A 22,601-nucleotide genomic window follows, 5' to 3' on the forward strand; every position below is an offset into this window, starting at 1 on the left:
ATGACATGTGGTTTTGTATTATTGTAAAAAATATATATATATTATATTTACCAAAGGGGGCACCAGTATCGTCAATACAGTCACGAGAAAATAATAGGTTCATACAAATTTATTGCTTAGAAAATGTATTACTATACTTTTGCATAGCACAGAATACACACTTTAGCGCTCAGGCTGTACGAGGAAAATGCAGGACAGAGACCGATCCAGCATATATAAGTGAAGTATATTTCTGTTATACTGCTTAACCGGCATACCCAAGCCGATAGCCAACACGTACAGTAACGGAAACACGTACGGCGCACAAATGGAAAAATCCATCCGGTATCGTTTTTACGTTTTGGCCCTAAAGTAACGGTGAACCTTCAACTTGCATTTCCTTCGGAGATCAAAAACTTTATGTGGTGCTACTCAGTCTACCTACTCTTCCAATTTTGACTGTTTTATTATTTTATACTTAAACTGTATGGCTGACGTGTTTGTTTGAAACAAACTAGCCTTTACATGCTACTTAGTGTTTAATGTCAACTGCTTGAAAAACCTCCATCTGCTTTTCCGCAGACAGCACATCGCAGCGGCTCCGCGGTATACATTTTGGTTATGGCTGCTAAATATTTGTTATACCGGTATAGCACCATGTCATGCTATTAGACTCAGACTTGGATTAGCACTGGTTATAAAATTGGGAAAATATTGCACATTTTTAAAAATGAGAGCAACACACTTCTTTTACTCCAGAAAAAATCTTAGAACTACCTTAAGTTGAATTAAATATTGTTAGTGACTTTTGACCCTGTGTTGCGTTTCTCTTCAATCCACAAGCACTTCTTGCATTAAAGAAACAACACTTAATGTATTTTACTTAGTATGGAAAGCATACTTTAAATTCTAAAGTAACATCCAAACTTTAGAACATTACAAAGACCACACATGGACCAGCTATTTTTGCATGCAAGAATACACTGTGCATATGCACTTTATGGATTTTGGCATAGCACTCTTCCAGGGCTACACAGGGGGATGCAGTAACTCTTGAAGGTGGCAGAGGGCGCTCTCCAAAGTGAGCGCGAGTTTTTCAGCGTTCGTCTCCTCACAGCAGTTGAATGCAGTGACAGAAAAATGGACATGGTCTGACTGCGGGTTGTAGCACACAGCATAACCGTCTGGAACAAGAGGTCCAAAGCACATCACGCTGTCGGTGTTCGACGGAACCTAGGGGTAACAAGGATCTGGGTCATTTCCATTCCAACAACAACACATTTGACTCGTCGTTTTTAAAGCTAATCCACCACCCAGGGAGCAGTGCTTAGCGGTGGTACCTTGTTGGTTGGGGATTCGAACCCGCAACCTTTCAAATGACAAGTGCGCTGCCCTAATCATTAACCTGCCACTCCCCAAATTTAAGTAATGGAATCTGAAAGTAGCACTGCTAGTGTTTCAGAAGTATGTACCCTGGACACTTCTCTCTGTAGAGTATACTGTGGGTGTCTCTACATGCAAAGCATCTGAATAAAACGCCGGGATTGGCACAGGTGTTACCTGACCAGTTCTCAGTTTCCAGTGGGTAGCCAGTCCATAGGCTGTGTCCATGAAAATCCTGGGCACACTCAGACCCTCCTCTATGGCCTGCAGTTTGAGTCCCAGCAGGTGACGGTCGATGGCCTGCCCTTGAAGTGCCTGATCAGAAATCCAGATTTAGAAGGATCAAAACAGACATTAAAAACCCAAAGTACATTGTTTTATATATTCAAAAACCATAAGGTCATAACCACAAAAACTGAGCACACACTTTCATTAGGGCTGTCAAACTTAATCTAATAAATTTTACACGTTAATGCAATTACTGCAATTAATGCATTATCGCGTAGTGCATTAACGGGCAACCATATTAATGATTTCTATATTGTACTGTTGTCACTGATGACGTACTACATTGTTATATCTGAAATATGCACCCTTCGTGATTATTCTACATAAATCTGATGACCGATTTCACATTTAAATATGCATTAACAAGCTTTCTTCTTATAAAAAACAAGTTCTTAATTACAGTTAATCACGATTAATTCACTGCAAAATGCGCAACTGATTAGTAAATTTTGTAATGGATTGACAGCCCTAGTTATCATTAATGTCTCCCACATATCCCTAGTCTGCCTGAGCAGAAATACCCAGCGTTGCCACTGTGAACTTTAGTTTCTCACGAATACCTGCTCAGTGAGGGTCGCATAAGCAGCCACAGCGTCTCTCAGCAAATCCACCTTCGCCTCTCTCTGAAACACACCGAAGAAACTGCACCAGTGATGGACGTATTCCACTGACTAATCGACTTCAGTTCTCCTCATCAGCCACCCTATTTTCCTCCTTATCCTCACATCCACATCTTCCCTGGGGTGTTTTAGGGCAGTGCGGATGCCATTTTTAGCAGCAGCGTCACACTGAGGGGGCCCCTGAGGGTCATGGGAACATCAAAGGACGTGGGGTTGGCGGGGGGGGGGGGGGGGGGGTGAGCCTTACTGAGACAGAGGGATCGTCGAAAGCGCACACAAACTGCAGCGCCTGGCTCGTAGGTGAGCGGATGACGTCAGTGCGGCCCCCCCGGAACATCCTGAGGGAGGCGCTGTCGCAGGATGCACAAATCTCACTGTGCACCCTGGAGGGGGGGAAGATGAGATGGAGGTTTGCACTAATGGAGGGAGCTCATATTGCCATACGGCATGCATCACCGCTGTACAGTTTTACTATTCGTCCACAATGCAACTGTCACATACATCAATCAGCATAATAATGTGGTCCATGTAATCTATATTATGTCCCAAAGGAATTCTAGTTATGACCATACAAGTCAACTGTTGGGGGAAATAACTTAAAAATGAAAAGGAACTCCTCATACCTGAATATTTGATTAGAACCGGGGCCAGTTTCACAAAGCTGAATTTCTTGCTTAGCTGGATAACTTGTTGGACTTAAGGTAATCTGGACCAAATGTAAGTGAATGAAAATAATTAATATTTAGCCCAGAAAACCTTAAATCTGACAAGTTATCCGGCTAGGAAAGAAATCCTGCTTCGTGAAATAGGCCCTTAAAGGAAAATTAAACCGCGTTCCTCCTTTTTAAAATCTGCATATCTATATACTTTTTGGGTCTGTGTGTCACCTGTAGTAGGCCAGCTGCAGGGCCACCTGTATGAAGGCATTGGGGCTCAGTCCCAGCTGCTTGGGGAAATCCTTGCCAAACCTCCGGAAAATGAAGCAGTTTATGTCCAGGTCGTTGATCAGGCTGACAGGCGAGGGAAAAAATGCATATTATTTTTATGACAATTATTAAAAAGCATATTTACATCGGGGTCAATATGCTCTAAAAACCATACTAAAGTTTGTTGAGACTGAAGAATATTAACGCTACATATGGGCTGAAAATGAGAGAGAGAGGGCTGTCAAGCCAGGAAAGGATTTATGGTATCACAGCGTGCTATCGCCAAGGTCACAAACACGCACGGCAGATAACAAGCTTTGTTTACTTCCTCTAACTTATCGCTGCATGCATGTCAGCTGCCAAAAGAGGTAAGGGGAGGTGGTGCTCCTCCACCTGCCTGACAGTTAACGTAATGACTGAAGGCTGATTTATATCTCTGCATCTCGCTGTAGGCAGCCATGTAGCCATCTGCCATACACTGTAACCTGACCTGCACCTTCCCAGAAATGTAACTACAGGCGTCAGGCTACAGTGCACGCTACACAGCTACCTAGGCGTAGATTCTACGCAAAAATATCAACCAGCCTTTCGGAAGTAGACATACGACTGAAGGACAAGTTGGAAAGCACAGGACCAGAGGTGCAATTTCCCCGAAGACTGAAAAGCCATGCTTGCAAAAAGGTCCGAGAAAAACCAGCCGAGGAACATCCATACTGGGCGACTATTCACGTTACATTAAAGACATCAGGCAACCATACGACTCACATGTCCAGATTCTGCTTGGCCTGCTCGATGTCCCGCTTGATCTCCGGGTCGATGTAGAAATAGAGTTTCTTAGGCATCGGCAGAGGAATGAGTGGAGTTCGCACTGAATCGGGCTGTTTGCTGCGGAAAGCGGGAATCACCAGGGGAGGGATTATGCTAAAAGGACAGTGCAGTTTGCGAGGGGATGTATCAACACTGACACTTCCACTGAGTGTGAATAATCAGATGAAAAACGTAATTGTTAAAATAAAAGTGTGGGTAGGTGAAATGGTGCTGGTCCAGCGGGAGAACACACACTAACATTCATATCACACACTAACATTCATATCACACAAAAGCGTGACAAAGACATGTAACCACTTGAGGCAAACCATGACATATCTTTCCTAGTGCACAAAACAAATGAGAAATGGCACGTTCTCAGGGAAAGGTCCTTTGCGGTACAGTGTGTACATCACCGTCAGCGTTATCTACAGAGACACCAACCACACAGAAAACACTGCAAAAGCAGAATCACTGGGACCAGAGTAGGACCCATTCTGATAAGCTGTTGAGACCTTTAATGTGATGGGAGCCACAAACCCTGGAATTGGGGGAAGGGGGCAATGATGGGGGATGGGGGCAAAGTTTGGGTTAAGTTGGCCCAGGTTTTCCTCCCCCCCGGTGGTGACATTTTCTCTGACAAGAATAGCTCATTGCAACAGGAGAACAAACTGTGAACCCCGTTTTGGCACGATCTACAGCCCCCCCTCCAGTAACATGGCTTAACCAGAGGTGTAGTTCAGGTACAGAAAGTAAAAATCCAGACCAAGATTTTGTTCCAACCAGCCAGTTGAGCACTCTGTGACTCTATGAGCAGGTCGGGTAAAACAAAATCTTGGCCTGGATTTGTACTTTTGAACCTGAACTCTCCACCCAGTGGTACAGAAAGGTATCATTACCAGTATTCCAGAACGTGGTGCAGCAGTGCGGCAATCTGCGGGCCCTCTGCAGTGGCATGTTCATACAGCAGACCGAAGGAGCCATCTTCACCCACCACAAACTACGAGAAACACAGAGAAAACCTCCATGATGATAAACCACGATAAAACACGCGAACAGCAAACTGCTGCATTATGACTGTCAACTGCTCAGTGCATCACCTGCAATGTCTTATCAAACCAGCGGTTGCCACTGTTGGAATAAGTCCCTCCCCCATGGAGCATCTGTGCAGCCATTCGACTTGAATACCTGTCAATCACAGCCAACATAAAATATGTACATTGAATTCCACTATGCAGGTCCATAATCAATGAACCAATCACGAATCAATAACCTTATGTAACGGTGAGTAACTGAGGGAGTGTCAGTTATACTAAATACAGTTGTCTTCAGATTTACAACAGCTCTTCTGAAATTGTAAAAACCAAAATGCAATATAGCATTGGGCAAATGTCCAAAGAATATTATGCTTAAATTATCTTATGAATATCTTATGATTTTATGTCTGTCAAAGTGTATCAGTTTATTTCGAAATCTCTCCTCAAGTCACCCCAGTACACGAGCCCAATATACCCTTTGTATTGTTGGCGCATCTTGCTTTCCTAATCAAATCAAGATGAAGTAATTAAGTAAGTGAGCTGGTGCTGAAATTTTACAAACACACAAAACAGCCGGGGAGCCTCTTTAAGAGAGGTCAACCAACAAGATAACAGCACAGCTTTTTGAGAAATAGAAATGAAATGTTGTTATTTTTATACACTTCCTGTCCAGAGAAATAGCTTTAAACATTTTCTTTTTTCATGATGATGTACTGCAGTTCGAGATACAAGATAAATAAAATAAAATAAATAAATAAAAATAAAATACAAACTGAATACAAGCACGTTAGTCCTCAAATTCAGACCCCCCCGAACCCAGAGACGTTCCACTGCACTCTGCCTACCCCACCCCCCCTTTCAGATATATTTAATATGCACTGCAATGTGCCACAATTTGCTGGCAGGTTCTCACATAAAACATCTGACCACTACTCCTCATAACACACACACATGCATTTAAGTCTGTGCATCCGTCAAAAACCATAAAAGGCGAGAGTGACGCCGTACTTGTCATCTGAAATCCGCATTACGGGAGAATCCAGGCACACCGTGAACATTCCTCTCTCGATCGCTCTCACCGACTCCTTATTTATCTTGTCTGAAAGAAAATTAGGAGTAAAATATATATATTTTTTAAATTGACTTTATCAGTGGGCAGTGATGTCTCTACCTTGAAAATGGCAGTACATGTAATGCAGTGCAAGCTCTATGTTTCAGCCTAAGGCAATGTAATGTGTGCAATGCAGTGCAAATTCCATCTCAACTGATGGCAGTACATGTAGTGCAGTGTGAGCACTGCGTGCATGCAGTGCAATGGAAGCTCCACATCTTTGTATAAGGCAAACCAATGTATGTACTGCGGTGCGAGCTCTACCTCTCAGCAGCCGGTGGTACGCCTGGCCCCAGGTATTGCGGTGCTCACTGGTGAGAATTCCCATCGGCTCTTTGTCAGTCTTCCAGGATTGAGATCTGATCCTGCACAGCTGGGCATGAATCTGGCCCTCTGTCAAGGGCGTGCCGTCACTATTGATAACCTCCAGCTGAAAGAACTGAAGGGAGAGAACAGGTTCAGGGAAAAGATCATCTCAGAAGCCAGCCTGGTCAGCTCTGGGAGGGAAGCCAGCAGCAAGGGCTGGATGAAGGCAAAAAGTGGTGCAGGAGATGTGGAGAAACACAAAGCCCAGTTCCCAAGAAGCTCCACAGAAGACCTGATGATGCCAAATAATTACTTTTGTATGTTACCAGTGTTTTCCAATCTGGGCCTCGGGGACCCCCAGACAGCCCATGTTTTTTGCTCCCTCCCAGTTCCCTGCCGCACGTGAAACGTCTGGGGGGGGGGGGGGGGGGGTCCCCGAGGACCAAGTTGGGAAACACTGTGTTACACCATTAAAGAAAACTCAAATTTCAACCTAAACGATGATGAACAGGTTCCAAAGTTGGAATAGTTCCAGATTCATTGCAGAGTTTAATCTACTGAACTCTACATGAACCGTTCAGTGTTTACCAGGCCTCAGGTGGGCTTTACGCACAAATTGTACGTTCCGGGCTCTTTGTGTAATCAGAAAATGCGGAAGGGGACCAGGAATCCGCTGAAAACCAACAAACTCGGGCAACAAGACCATCACTGTTACAAAGAGAAACGTCAGCATTGTCACGGAGCCGAGCGTGTGGCCCTCACATACACTTCCAGAATATCATTTTTGTTTTTTTTCCAGGGTAGGCAAATCACTGAACAATGTAATTAAATAGAACAGCAAAACCTTAAGAAATTAAAGAAATTAGGAATCACCCAATCCGAGTAGATAGGTTACAGAGAGGGCAAGAGAGACATTGAAGCTGAAAGGGCCGTCGAGAAATTTTATTGATTTTTTATATATATAAATTTAAAAAAAAAATACACACAAGTAATGATTTTATATAATAGATAAAAGTAAAATATACACAATTACTGAGTTCTGGGGGGAGGAGGTTCACCTGGAAGTTCCTGACCACCGTGATGTGGGTTGGGGGTCGACGGGCCTGACTGTAGTGAACCACATGGTCATGCTTGGGTCCCGGGATTCGGCAGGATGAGAAGAGCAAAGGGTAGAGCTCCATGCACAGGGGCTGGCCTCTCAAATACTCAACTGGGAGAGAGCCGCTGGGGGTGGGGGGCAGGAGCAGCAGATAAGAAAGACAGAGAGAGGCGGTAAACTCTCAGCTTGGTCTCTTTTTACCAGAGAATTACAGGACTTGTAATTGTAAAATATTGTAAGTACAGCGTCTCCCCAGCTTACGATGAGGTTATGTCCTGATAAACGTATCGTAAAGCGAAAATGCATTTTGCACCTAACCTAACAAACATCATAGCCTAGCATAGCCAACCTTAGACATGCTTGGAACACTTACAAAGCCTATTTTATAATAAAATGTTGAATATCTAATTTACTGAATAATGTACTGAAAGTGAAAAACATTTACCCATCGTAAAGTTGAAATATCGTAACAGACGATCGTAACCTGGGGAGCGTCTGCATTTAGGGATTATTTAGAAAGTCATCCAACGAGCTTTAATGGTAGGCATTTATGAGAGATAATCAGCTTTATGTATAAGAGATTTTAACACCCAAGCAGACGGGGGAATCCCAGGAACAGCTGGGCTTAACGCTTCTGACCGCAAAGCTTGCTGCAGAGCATTGCAGCCGCATTCTGGATGCACCAGTGCATTGTGGGCAAACTCTCAAATCACAACAAAGAGAGTAAAAGTGCAGCACCAGTGCTCGTCCAACTGACCTGTCGACTTCGGCTTTGAAATCTAGAACCCCGGCAATCAGTTTCGACGCAAACCTAGGAGAGACGTAGCACTTAGACGGTAAGCGCATAATGACAACTGACATTCACACATCGGTACATCAGCTTAGTTTCAAGTTTTATTGCCAAAGGTGTCCCCAGGAACACAGTGAAAATCTTCAGCTGCTGGGGAGAGGACAGATGCATTGGGGGACAGTGCAATACAAGAATGAGTAAACAATGAGTAGTAATAAATATGTACAATGGGGATAAGAATACAAACCGCAATAAAATAAACTAAACCTGATTAAGTGCAAAAGTCGAGCATTAATAATGTGCAATACTAAGCAATACTGGCACAGATGCAGGTCACCGGTTGTTTAGATGGATCAGGAAGGAAACCATGGGTGGTACACCTTCAGTATCTTCTCACATTAATTACTCAACACCCATAGCTTACGTTCAATTCTAAGAGGGTTCATGATCTTGGCAAAAAATACACTCACAAGGCTTCCTGACAGTGACAATCAAATACACAACACAGTCCCCACAGAGCCTACCAGCACATTCACAGAATTCTTTCAGTGTTACTAATGTCACTTGAAACTAGAAACAGTACCTAACAAATCATCGGTTTAATAGTTATATATTTTATCTGACTGATATAATAATTACTGTATTTTTTTTTTATCTAGGAGTGAATCAGTTATGATCTACAGCTTTCCTACAATGTACTGATATATTTATTGTTGATAAACCTGACCTGACATAGATGGTTGTCTGCCTGGGTGTGTATGTGGCCCAGTGTGCTGCCAACCTCGCGTGCATTTCTTTTACTTCTGGAATGTTCCTTTATCTCACGAGCAGCTTGTCAGGCTTAAATCGCTTTGCCCACAGTACTCACATGAGCTGACCCCTCCAGTCCGAGTAGTCCTGCTTGGGCAGGGCGATGGCAGGGTTGGAGTGCACTGCCAAGGGCTGTCTACTCTCCAGGTATGCCCACTGCACCCACCAGTCCGAAATCTGGGGGGGCAGAGCAGAACCGAACCATCACACCAGTGAACCAATGCCCACCCCCAATACAGTACTACATGGACACGTACTGTCATTCTGTCTGATAAACACAGTCTTAATCTCTCACATTGTCCAATTATTTCACCATTACCCCTACAATCTCCTTCAGTATAATTGTTCCTAGATAATTTATCGATCGTTCCTGCCTTTGCTGCCGTTCAAAATTTTCATAAAACAGCACAGTCTACAGTCTTACTCGGATTAATGTAATAAAATGAAGGTCCCCAACAGGAACGCTTAAACTTTCTCCTACTCACCCAGTTGTGAGAGAACCGGACTCTTTTCTCCAGTCCTTGTTGCAATCTCTCTCCGAGGCCGCCCTCTTGCCCAAAGAGTCGCACCATCTCACGGGTGTGCTCCAGCTCATCCGGGGGAAGCAGGGGCTCCAGGGCCCGCAGGTACCTCTGCATCGTCTGGCCCAGAGCGGGTACCGGCTGCGGGGGCACCGGAGCAAATCGGGATTGTCGCCTGCATGCTGCCTGCGACAGCGCAATTGACGGAGACAGAGCAGGCAGCAGAAACAAACACAATTATTCACACTGAAGGTTATTTTATGTAAAAGCGCCTTTATGTTAAAAGGAACGATTTAGAAAAAGTATAAAAGCAAACGGGGCTCATTCAGTAGATCATAACTTCAGGACCACAACAGCTTGTCAAAATACTGCAGGCGAATTAAGTTTTGAGGGCATGTATAGTTGTAGGGCTACACATTCAAAAACATTACAAAACAGGAAGTTATTGAATATGGAAGTGAGAACTTTAAATTCGTGCTAATTTAAGCTAAACCGTTTAAATGAATATAAACATATGCTCTGACTCTGATCAGAATTCAAAATGCACGGTAGCAAAACACCCACCTGAAAAACAAGGAGAGTTCCTCGTTTTACCCTTTGTATTTTCCCCCAAATCATTACGTCCGTTAGAGAGGGTGACGCCGGAAAATATAGGCTGGCGAATGCGTCCAACTAAGCAGCCAAGAACAGAAAATCAACGCGTCCAAAAAAACATTTACACGAAGTATCTCACTGTCACGCCTCAGTAACCCGACTTGCCTTGTTTTCAGTCTGGGTGACTGCAAAACTACTCCCAGGGATAATGGGCGAAGCCACACTGACACTTTGTATAAAAAAGTAGGTAAAGCGGGCGAGTTGAGGCACCCATAGCCGAGAGAGCCTGGGCGCCGCTGACGGCAGAGTGAGTAAAAGGCTGGGACTCCGTGACACTCAACACGCAATAACTGCGGGACGGTACGCCGAGCCCCACACGTGCCGCGTCTTTCCTGCAGCCCAGGAGGCGTCGCCACGTAATCCTTCGGCTATACGGGTACGATGATTTACGGCCAATTACCGTAGCTGCTTCTGTTACTTTTTATTGCTTTCACTGTGTTATAAATTATAATGATATCTGTATAGTGCTATATACTATTGATAAGAAAAAAAGTCAGATGTTTTCTGCGGTTATATTAAACCTTATTGCTTAATGATTTGATTTCTTACCTATATAGATCTATCTAGAACAACTACTTTGTTTTGTATAGATTTGAGTCTCCGGACCCCCGCGACCCTGAATATTATACGCGGTTACAAAAAATGGATGGATGTGTATGCTTGTATTTTTATTTGCCGTTAAATTACACGACTCAGTAATTAAACAAATTGTACATTACAATGCGTTAACGTGTATGGAAGACGAGATAGGTCAAAACATTTCATTTTTGTGACATGATATATGGAAATATTTACAGTTTACGACAAAGTAACGGCAAATATATCGCAATATAATAAATGGATTCATAATTATTTGCAATGCAGTTTTACTTTTTTATAGTATCAAATATGCATTAAAGTATGTGTACACTAGATGTCAGGGCATGCACTGTTACAGGGTTGTCTATTTTGAAAGGCTTGACATAAAAGATCCATTGATATCATTGAGTCAAATAATTTATTGTCCTTTAATTTTTTTTAAAGCCAGCTTCTTAAAATCGCAGTATAAAATAGAAAATAAAAGACCATCGTGTTCGCACAGTAAACATAAAATGCAGACATCTTAATCACATTCATCAATGTCTAATACATTTTTCAAAACACTATATAAAATCATTGCAGAGTTTCTCCTATTAAAATATTTTACAGGCACAATAAACCTATTATAACCCTTCAAGATTTAGCTCGGTGCACAAACGTAAACTGTGAATCTAACTGTTATCATTCCCAAGATTGAAAGAAACCGAAATGTCTAATCAGTTCATTTTTATGGCAGAATTACCGTTCTCTACTGCAATATCAATATTAATGGTCATACTGAAATTACAATTATCAGTGTAACAATTTAATGCAAACCGTTAATGACATCTTCTTAGAAATGTTTGAAATCTGATATTTGTTTCAATCGTCCTAGTGCAAGAGAATATATTCATGTAACAGGCATGCCGATTTTCAGCATCAGCCCGAGCTAGTGCCCGGGTTACACTAAAATACTTCACGTACTTATGCAACCACTGGTTGCAGCCCAAGAGGACTAAAATGTGCAAGAGATCACCTGACATTTACACTGTCTAATGGACACTCCGGACCCATCCGGATCTAAGTGGTTTCTGTGCAATGCAACAAAATTAAAGAATATATCTAGATTACATTAACCATTACGTCTTCCAGTATTTCAGTAATTTCATTAGATTTATATTGTGCATTTAATTATTGTAGACTACTTGTTTTTTTATACACAAGTTAGAAATAGGCATACATATTATGACATTCCTATAGAAAAAAATATATAGATAAAACAGAAATTATGTAATTATAAAAACAAATTCAATTTAAAAAAAAAACAAAATAAGACAAACCACCATTTACAACAAGCAGACAACATATACATTTTGGCACTCAAAGCAAACTGGACATTTAAAATTTGAACCATAGTTTAAGGAATTCCGTGATTGATTGGTATTTATCGTCGACATGACTCATCTGTAAAAACAAAAAGAAAAATAATCAATGCATGTTAAATTTTATAATTTGCATGATTTGTGGGGAAACACCTAAAATTGCTAATAATTAATCAAATAATTATTCTTTATCATGTGGTAATAGAAATTTGCGACAAAAATTCTACATATAAAGAAACGTACAATTAAAATGAAGGTAGAAGCTGGGTGAAGCTGATAAAGATGATGATGATGAATAATCAAGATTAAGAACCAAATAATTATATCTGGTATTGCAAGGTCTGTGTTCATTGGTTATGACTCAGGTGTATTTCATATTATGAACAATGACACTATACGTGACATAAGAAAACTAGAATCTAATTATCATTTAAGGCTAATCCTTAATGGTTCTTGACATCATTACTATAATATGCAGCCAATCGTTATTGGTTTGATATCCTACTGGAAGCTGCACTGACTTTCAGAATGTGACCCACGTGTTCCTGAGAGACAGTGATCCTCACGGAATGTTCCGGTGACGGTAAACTGAATGCCACTAACCCACTCTGAGAACTCGGCCTTTTCCAGTGGCCACTCTCTTGCTGCTCAGTGCAAATGCTCCTGTCTCCTCCTCCTCCTCTTCCTCCTCCTCCTGCCCCCCCATCTTCTCCTCGGCCTCTTTCTCAGAGTCTGGGGGGGAGCAGGGGAGGGAGGCCAGCATGGCGCTCTCCGACGGGTACTCGCACACCTGTTCTAGCTGTGCCTCATTGAAACACACCGTCACCTGGGATGAAGCAACAACAGAAATTGACGAATAGAACGATGCAGCACAATGACAATCAACTGAGAGAGGCTGGTACAGATAAGGATCACAGCAAAAGGAACGACTTAGATTAATGCTGAAATAAGCAGGGTTATTACAGCATAAACTACAGCCAACTTCCAAACCTAACCCCATTGTACATCAACACTGCATGGGTAAAGGTCAATAAAGTATATGCACCCTGGCTCACTGGACGTTACAGTGCATTAACCTTGCAACAACGTACACTACCGGTCAAAACGTTCTACATGCCACAGGTTTTTACCACGTTTCCATTTATTTCATAAACTGCAGATTTTTTATTCTTGTTAAGCATCGGAAAGTTGAGTGAACGGCTATAAATGAAAATACAAAAATTTGAAAAGTCAAATAAACAAATTTCCTTTATGAAATGGAAAGAGTACGTAACAGTGCATGTCTGATATCCTATTAACTGGTTGTGAGATGATGGCACAGTGAATTTCCAGGTTGTCCTTTAACTTTAAATGCACTAGCTCACAGACAAAATGGAATGATGCAATAATTAGATGATATGCAATGGATGCCATTTAATACTGTAGTTGACAGGAGACGAACAAATAATCCAAGGCACAGCAGGCTAATCCCACAAACTGAACTAATTAACTGAGGTGAGCAGAGCATATGGGAAGCAGGAGATGGGGGCGGGGGGGTGGAATGTCCCATTTTCTGTGATTTCTGAGAATTTAACAGGGAACAAGGACACTGACCAATAAAGTCTCAGAAAGCGGAGCACCGGCGACAAAGTAACACATTAGACAGAAAGCCTCTTGGTATGATGTAAGCATGATGTAATGGTTGAGGTAAATTGTCTTAAAGGGCAAGTGTGCCAGGAGCACTAGGCTTGGAGGGATTATCTCTCAGAGCTGGTGTACGCTCCTGACCAGAATCCGCCTTCCAAGGGTACCACAATACTAATGACCATGTGTATGTTCAGTCAAGCACCTACTAACTGGATAATTTGTTTAATTACCTAGTCAATGTGAGAAGTCGGAGAAATTGTCCCCAGCCCCGTGTTTCAATACTGTGCTGCAGTCTGGTCTTTTTGTGAAATGTCTTGTGGTGAATGAATCACACAACTTGAAGTCAAAATGATACTGCCGAGTTCTCACGACACCTGCCTTTAGCGGCAGGGTGTTTACCATGGTATTCGGGATACTGCCAACACCCAGCAAGCTTGCAGATGTAAGAAATGTCAATCATACACCAATTGAAACACCTGTTTCTCGGCAACTCATGAATTTCAGAAAATGACACGTTCACACCATTCAATTATTGCTCCCAAAAAGAATCGAGAACATAAAACCATCTGGAATACAAGAGGTTAATTACATGCTTTCTAATTCCGGCCTCCTGCTCCTGCCCTGTTCTGCCAACTGTCCCTGTCTTACAGGAAGCAGGTGGGTATTAAACAGGAAGTGGACAAGTATGTCAGCCTTCTTCCGGGATATGATTAAATGGCTTCTGACATAGTCCGGCTAGCAGAGAAGCATGCATCTTTCCTACTCTTTTCTACAAGGCTCTCGTTTTATGAAATAAAGCACTGCGTGTTTTTGGCCTTAGAGAATGTGGGCAGGGCCTTTGGGGCAAAATAGCTCTCGGAAAGACCTCTTAGAAAGGACATGAAGCTGTCACTTCTGTTGTGAAACAATAGGGGACCATTATGACCCCCCCCTCGTCGAAAATGTACCACGTAAGAAAATTGGCTGCAGAGAGCGACTGTCAACCCTGTCTTGGCAGGCATTCTCTATCCATCCATGGGGCATTTCTGCATCATCAACAAAAGAAACTGTACTGGTTTTTAAAACCCAGTACAGTTGCTTCACATGACATTGAGTACTGATATATACAGCTCTGGAAAAAAATGAGACTACTCTATATTATTCTTTAAAAAAAGCTGCCTCTTTAAATCTTGGTTTAATCCTGGCTCTGCGGGCATAAGGCTACGCTGAGTGGCAGGCTGCTTCTAGGCTCAAAGTTTCTAAGACCACAGTATACATGTACAAGGTGATGCAGGAGACACTGGGAACGACCAGAAACCAGGCAGGTAGAGGGTGGAAGCGACTTCCTAATGCCAGAGATGACTGTCAACTTATCCGACAGTGCGTCATAAATCTGAGGATGACCTCAACTGACCTTCAAAAGGAATTAGGAAACTTTAAGTGGTGAGAAGTGCACTTATAGGACAGTTCATATCAGCCTCCTAGAAGCAGGACTGAAGTCCCATAAAGCAAAGAAGAAGCCCTTCATCAGTGAGAAGCAGGGAAGAGTCAGGCTGGAGTTTGTAAAAAATGTGTATTTTACACAGAAACATACCCATAAATTGTATAAGCGAAATGAACATAAGAACATAAGAAATTTACAAACGAGAGGAGGCCATTCGGCCCATCAGACTCATTTGGGGAGAACTTATCGTTTTAGCTTGCGCTTCACTAGGAGGAAGACTATTCCATATTCTAACTACACGCTGTGCAAAGAAGTGCTTCCTCAAATTCATTTAAAAATGTTCTCCTGCTAATTTCCATTTATGGCCACGAGTTCTAATATTGAAGTAGCCATTTGGCTGCAGAGCATCCAGACCTGTTAGAATCTTATACACCTGGATCCCCTTAGTTTTCTTTGGTCGAGGCTGAGTGAAACAAAAATTTTTGCTGTGTAGATAAAGTGTGGCCCTCATCACTGGGAGCCCTGTGCTCTTCTTTTTTGTTATTTTCGTACATTTCGGCGTCGGGCCAAAAGCGAGCAAACAAAGCGAAAGAAAGGAAGAGGAAGAGGGAGGCCTTTTTTCTGCTGTCGCGGTTTCCTGTCCATCGCCGGCTGAAAACACGCTCTCATTTCACTAGCTGTCCCTGCGCCTTTATTGTGAACGGTGGGGCCTCTGCAAGCTTGAGACGGTGGAGATGTGACACATATAATTATGCATGATGATCATTGCTTAGCGTGGTGCTTTGCTACATCACACTGTGACTAAAACCTTTAAGTTTAAGTCTCAGTTGAGCCCCTCAGTTGCATCCTTACTGCACCTCAGCAAAAATGCTTAGTTCAACCAACCATCACGAGGGCTTCTGCAAGCATTGCTCCTTTCTCTGGAGCCACTAAGCAGTACCACAGATGGCTTTAAAAATACAGGCTTTTAGCCTTAATTTTGATGCCCTCAACCACAAGAACGCAGCATTTTACAACCCAAAAACTAAAGTAAAGTTAGTTTACTGCAAAAAGTGCAGATCTTTTAAAAAATACCTGAAGAACAATTTTGTGAAATTTGGGACAGTAAAGACGACCAGTTTGCAAATATTTTTATTGCTTATATCTCCTGAAAATGCTGAATGTGCTCTTGCACAACCTGGTGATTAAAACCTGACGGTGTCTTTAATGAAAAGAATCGTCATGGTGGACATGCTACATAATGAAGCGTAACGGTTTTCACAAAAACTTTGCTGCCACGACTGGTAACTTCTTTCCTACTCTCACCCAAAGCAAAAAAATAAAAAAACTTCAGAATATCAGTGACCTGAGAATAGTTTATACAATGATACACATATTTTTTGATGGCATCTCAAAAGCTGTCCCCTTAGAATTCACGAAGAGTGCAGAATAATGTGTTGGCGATTTTAAGAAAATTCTAGTTATTTTGCTTAATGGTCATTTTTAAATGATGAGTTAATGAAGAATTAAAGACAACACAGGACTTTGGAAAAATTGAGCACTCACCCCTTTAGGAGTTTTTCCATGCTTGGACAAGCAGGACTTCTCTACCTTCTTATATCCCCCAATCACCACTATTTCTTCGACTGTGGGGTATCTTTTCTTGCTGGCATCCCCGGATATAGGCGTCTGGGTCTGGGGGGCTGTCCTGTTAGCCCCCGGGTCGGTAGCAGGCTTGCCCACTGCTGGAGATCTCCTGGGGACAATAGTGATGGTGTTGCCTCTTTTGCCAGGACCTGCTGAAGTGTTCCGGAGGGAGAAGAGTGGAGCACTTGGGAGGGTGGAGGGAGAAGAGGAAGAAGGGGACAGAGAAGCAGAGGGGGTGACCACATCTTTGCATTCCTGGATTTGAGGGGGATTCTCAAGGACAGGACTAGATTTAGGGTTGACGGTGAAGGATCTGGATGGTTGACACTGATTTGGTGGTTGTTGCTTCAGAGGTAGTTTCTGGTTGCTTAGTTGCTGCGTGGGTTTTGTCCCGTTACTAGTTTCCTGGTCCTTTGGAAATGTCCGTTGGTTGACTTTCTCATACTGTTGCAGGAACAGTGATGGTTTTGAGCTGTCTTCTAGTTGTAAATGGCTGCCTTTCAACAGTTCTTGCTGGTTGGAGGTTTTGCTGGGGACTTGGGGCTCAGCTTCTAGCTTTAACAGCTTAACCTGCTGCCGCACTGTCTCCATTTGGGCCTCCTGGCCGCGGGTGTTCATCTCCTCCTTTGGCTTCCGTTGACAGGCCTGCCACCAGGTTGGTTTCAGCTCCATCCTCGGCAGGCTCTGTTGCTCCAGTATCTCCCCTTTTTGCTGGAGATTGTCTTGCGTTAGTGGTAAGCGATGGCTCTGTAATGCAGACTCCCGCCCCTGTACTTTGAGAGTTGGAGACATCTTCTCAGTCTTCCTCTCACCAATGGACAGAGTGGACCTGGGGACCACCGGCTTCTGATTGTAAATTCGGCTCATGTTGACGTCGGAGGGCAAAGTAGGGGAAGAAGAGGATGGAGGGACGTCAATGGAGGTAGTCAGGGAAGGAGACAGACTATGTGCGCACTTTTCCTCTTCTTTGCCTTCTTCTTCTGTGAAACGTCTCCCCTTCTGGCTGCTCTCGGGGTCTTCTACATGTTGTCTTTCTTGCTCTTGTCTTTCTTGAATGTGAGGAGAAGCGGCCGCTACAGGGGTAGCAGCAGAGGAGGCCCTGGCTTCTGCTTTTGCAGCTAGCAGCAACTGTGAGGGTGAGACACTAGCAGGAAGTGGGGGGCTGGGCTTGGGCAAGCCTACTTCCTGTATGACGCTTAGAGAGCTGGATGTGTATACGCAAGGCCCTCTCTGTGTTTTCCCGACTCTCTCTCTCCCTGCTGATATTACAGTCTCCTTCCCCTCTCGGCTGACTTGCTGCTGGTCAATCACTTCTTTCATTCGCAGTTCTCTCTCCAACTCCCTCCTCCTGTCTTCTTCCATTTTCCTTTCCTTACCCTGCATATCCTCCTTTTCTCTTGTATACGCCTCCCACCTGCTCCCAAGACCAATCCTAGACTCTCCTTCACCTTCCATTACTTTCTCCGGCCCGCTCTGCCCAATCGCTTCTTGCAGTGACTCAAAACAAACTGTAGGCTGTCCAGCTTCCCAGTTACTCCTCCACACTGACACCTTTCCCCTTTCTTGCTTCCCCTGCCTTGTGACACACAAATTAGATCCTCTCTCCCGCACATAAAAATGAGTTCTTGGGATCAGAACTTCTCCCGCGGCTGTAGCATATCCTGGTTTACTGGAGTCCATGGTAGAAGCCACTGCCTTATCCTCGTTTCCATCTAGAACCCTCTTGGTATTTGACCTACTGAGGGCTCCATCCATATCTGCCTTCCCTCCCTCCTGAAAGGGCCCATGTGCCAAAGTTATGCAAGCCCCCCTGTCCCCCGACTCTGGTTTCTTCTCTCTGGACCTCCCCTCAGGCAAACAGCTGTGGTGATCCATGTCACACATTGGCCTTTTAGATTCCGTGTGGTAGAAGCTTCTGCGTTCTGTAAACAATGACTCATTTCTGGGCTTCTCTTCCCCGAGAATGTCTTGCCTTTCTGCAACTGCATTAACGTTCCAGTGTGGCTGCTCTTTCCTTCTTACAGTTGGTACCTTCTCCTCTTCCTCGTGGTGTGCCATTTCACTCTCCCATGGCACCCTCGGTGCTGCTCCTAACCATGCTCTCTCCATCTCACCATCCTTTCTTTCGTCATTGTATCTCAGGGTCATGGCTGTATCCCCAGTACCAAGCACTGCCAAAGCATCTATGCCTTTGACTAACCCAGATGAATCCTCCCTCTCCCTATCCCACTCTTTCTGCAGGGCTTTACCCATCCCACCAAGTTTAGAAACTCCCTCTCCCATGTCTGGGTCTCCCCCAACTCCTGTATCCTTGGGCGGGCTTGGCTCTCTTTGCATTGACAGCTGGTAACAGCCTTGATGCACCATCTCTGAGTGCTCCCACTCATCTCCTTTGACCCTCCTACTTTCCCGGCAGCCCTCCACCTGTGGTGCCCCACTGCCAGAGTATTTCAGTTCTACCACCTTCCTTTCAATGCAGTCTTCACCATCGGCCCTGTTCTCTGTATCAGAAATCACATGGTCGGAGAACCTGAAGGACCTCATTGGAACCCCCTTGACAGTGGAGCCTTGTACCTCCTTCCTCTCCTCTTTTCTCTTAGTCCAGCTTTCCCTTTCCCTGAGGGCAGATTCTTCCTCCACACTCCCCCTTCCTCCACCTCCATCATGAGAGGTGAAACAGTCCATGCTTTTGGATCGCAATGGAGGTTTGTGCTGCTCTCCGAATTTGCTCAGCAGACGGCTGACCTGCCCAAAGCTCTCCACTGAGGCCCCTGCCTCCATGTCCTCCCTGATGCTCCTATCAGCTTCTGCTTCCTTCTCACCTTTTTTCCATATCCTGCCTACTTTCATTCTGCTCCTAGCTTTATCCCCTCCAGGCACCTCCTCCTTTTCTCCCAGTGTACAGATCACCTCCTCTTTCTCATGCCTCTCCTCATTAGCTCCTGTTCCTGACCTGCTCCCCTTTCTCTCGCTGTACATTGGCTGGCATGCCTCACTCCTGTCCTGTACAGTGGCCGAGGGTTTCATCACAAACACCTCAGAACCTTTCATTTGTGTCCCATCTCCTCTAACCTCTATGGTGCTCCTCTGGTTCATGGTCCTCCCTTCTTTCATTTTCTCCTGTTCTGCCTCCATTTCCTCCTCCCTCCTTTTATTTCTCAGCGCCTTCTTTCCTGTAGCACTGGTCTCCAATTCAGCAGTGATGACATTCTCAGCCTGGATAGTCCTAAGACGTGGGACAGATAGTGGACAGACGGGACACTCAGTGCTCGGGTCCTTTTGCTCTCTGTCTCCTCCTCCTTTCCTCCTCAGGCCGTGTCCTCCTCTCTCTCCTTCCCTTGGACTTTCACTTTCCCCACAGTCACCTCCATTCCCCGCTCTCTCACACTTTACATTTTGATGTTTCTTTCCATCACAGTCTATATTATAATCTCTCTGGCAACTCCCAGATTCCTCACTCTGCTCCTTCTTAGATGGATCTCCTTCTCTTGCCCTTCTTACTCCACCTCCATCTTCAGCCCTGCTGTCTGGCCCAAGCTCTTCCCTGCACTCCCTTCTATCACCCCTCCATACATTCTGTGAGAGAATGAATGGGTTGTGCTGAACCGGCCCTATGTTCTCCACTGAGACCTGGCTTTGAGATTCTGGCCCATTTCTGAACCCTTGAGCACAGATGGACCAGGAGCCCTTGGGCAGCGCTGCCTCACTCGTGTTCTCTGCGATAGACCTGCCATCCACGGTCTGGAGTCCCCCATCAGCCTCCTGCTTTGCTTTCCTCCGCTGGATGACCTCACGCTTCCAAGCAGGCATGCTGGCCAGTTTCTTCTCATCTTCTCGCACTTGCCTCTCTCGTGTCTCCTCTCCCTTTCTCTTTCGATCCAACAGAAGCTGTTTCCACTCTGGCAGAGAGGAGATCGACATAATGGAAGGGGAGTTTTGGGGGTGGCAATGGTAACTAGGACAATTTTTTCCCCTTATGCTTCAAGCTGGTTGCCTATTCTTTTCCTGTTTCCTGTTGGCAAGATCAGAGAAGCTGCATGAGGTTACCACAATGCTTACCACACATTTAACCAGTAATGCAGCATCTGATACCAACAACTTTGAAATAAGTCTTGTACAGGTTGATCTGCTGTATCCCAGAAGGCTTCACTGTCTTCACATTAAATTTGTCAGCACATTTATCCTAATTATAATCTATTACATGTATTCTGAGATATTCTTCTCTGCATTTCTGGCACAGTAAATTCTTACTTATTCCACTGATGCTGGCTTTTTGAAGACTTACACAGAATTCACTATATACGACCCACTATATAATCTATACTGTAAACTAAAATAAAATCTAACCAACGCAGCATGGTTATTTTAAAAAGTGCAAATAAGAAGGAAAAAAAACCCAGAAATACTCCTAGTTTATATCGGATTATTTTACGGTCCCCGGGTCACAGACGAGATTAAAACATTAACAGGGTATGAAATCAGAATGGTTATTTCAGCTAAATACCCCAGCCTAAACCCTTATCGACACATTATATTATCCTACCAGTCTATTTGATGTTTGTCGTTTTCTTTTCCTTAGTTGCTGGAATCACTTTCCAGGAAACTCCAATTTTGTCTTGTTGCCAAAAAGCACGATCACACATATTCACATCTTTGATTCAAAGACAGAAAAGAAACATGAAAGAAAAATATTAGCTGCGCGGTAATAGCAAAACTAGATTAAAACACAAAGAAGTCCTGCTTTTGTTCCAAAATCCTAAAGAAAGCGAACTCGCTCGAACGGTCGGAAACTTGCTGTTTGACAGAGGAAAAAGTGGGAGGGAGAGAGGAAGAGTCACAACCACAGTTTGGATTATTTTTTCCTCTTTCCATTTTATATGAAGCAGAAGTGGACAGGGTTTGGCAGCTGTATGCATTACTCATACACCCATAAGTAAGGTAAAAAAAAATACATATATATATACATTGTTATGTAGAAAACTAAAACAAAACAAAAATCAGGTCGATTTAGCTTGATAATAAGTAGAATTTGTGCGAGTCGTTTAACAGTTCTCTCAGGCACATTGTGAGTAGCCTATTAACGGCTATGGAGATCGGCTTCTACCACAGTTAGGTTGAATATCCAAATTTTTAACTCGGCAGTTCCGTCTTGTCTTCCACTTACCGAAACCATGGATGGATTAAACTCCGATTCCCTTAAGCCGCTTCGGGTGCCGGTGCCCTTTCTGCGGGGTGCTGCAATCCCCGCGTCTACAAGCGGCTGGAAATTGCTTTGACCTCGGATACCTCCTTCATGAGCGGCTTTACTCCTGTTAATTGATTGTCCAAAAGCGTGGATTATCGAATATTATACTGATCTACAGGCCTACAACTGTTTTACTTATCTGCTGAGAAGAAATAAGCACATATAAAGAGTCGTACAAAAAATGAAGTAACCCTATATCTTCCTGTCATTTGTCGCTAATCCGCTAATAACATTACATTTCTGAGTCAGAGGTAGGACTACGCCGCTAACTCCGCAGACATAAGTAACGACGTTTAAAGGAAGGATCCGTCTGTCGGTCTCCATCATCTGCTCTCTTGCACAAGGAAGGTCCTTACGTGGCCGGACTTTTTAAAAGACGCTCAAGTCCCTCGAATACATTTTAGAATGTA

General features: G+C 43.8%; 2 protein-coding genes across 4 annotated transcripts; both read right to left on the bottom strand.

Annotated features, from left to right (window-relative positions):
- Window positions 1-94: 94 nt before the first annotated feature.
- cratb (carnitine O-acetyltransferase b) lies at window positions 95-10,628 on the bottom strand. Its single transcript, XM_048993426.1, has 15 exons — window positions 10,242-10,628; window positions 9,642-9,863; window positions 9,215-9,333; window positions 8,314-8,367; window positions 7,516-7,681; window positions 6,416-6,590; window positions 6,049-6,139; window positions 5,104-5,191; window positions 4,903-5,003; window positions 3,962-4,081; window positions 3,158-3,280; window positions 2,518-2,653; window positions 2,211-2,273; window positions 1,540-1,677; window positions 95-1,212 (listed from the first exon to the last, which is right to left on the bottom strand). The coding sequence occupies exons 1-15, from the start codon at window positions 10,293-10,295 to the stop codon at window positions 1,009-1,011; spliced, it is 1,854 nt and encodes a 617-aa protein (XP_048849383.1). The 5' UTR covers window positions 10,296-10,628; the 3' UTR covers window positions 95-1,008.
- Window positions 10,629-11,314: 686 nt separating this feature from the next.
- On the bottom strand, window positions 11,315-22,515 carry ppp1r18 (protein phosphatase 1, regulatory subunit 18). Of its 3 annotated transcripts, XM_048993603.1 has the most exons (5): window positions 22,111-22,515; window positions 21,490-21,597; window positions 16,866-20,958; window positions 12,875-13,097; window positions 11,315-12,353 (listed from the first exon to the last, which is right to left on the bottom strand). In XM_048993603.1, the coding sequence occupies exons 3-5, from the start codon at window positions 20,865-20,867 to the stop codon at window positions 12,334-12,336; spliced, it is 4,245 nt and encodes a 1,414-aa protein (XP_048849560.1). In that variant the 5' UTR covers window positions 20,868-20,958; window positions 21,490-21,597; window positions 22,111-22,515; the 3' UTR covers window positions 11,315-12,333. The 3 variants fall into 3 exon arrangements, with proteins under 3 accessions (XP_048849560.1, XP_048849561.1, XP_048849559.1); XM_048993604.1 differs by lacking the exon at window positions 22,111-22,515 and having other exon boundaries at window positions 16,866-20,845; window positions 21,490-21,774; XM_048993602.1 differs by lacking the exon at window positions 22,111-22,515 and having other exon boundaries at window positions 21,490-21,774.
- Between the last annotated feature and the right edge of the window lie 86 nt (window positions 22,516-22,601).

Source organism: Brienomyrus brachyistius, chromosome 23 (assembly GCF_023856365.1).
Source record: "Brienomyrus brachyistius isolate T26 chromosome 23, BBRACH_0.4, whole genome shotgun sequence".
Lineage (NCBI taxonomy): Eukaryota > Metazoa > Chordata > Actinopteri > Osteoglossiformes > Mormyridae > Brienomyrus > Brienomyrus brachyistius.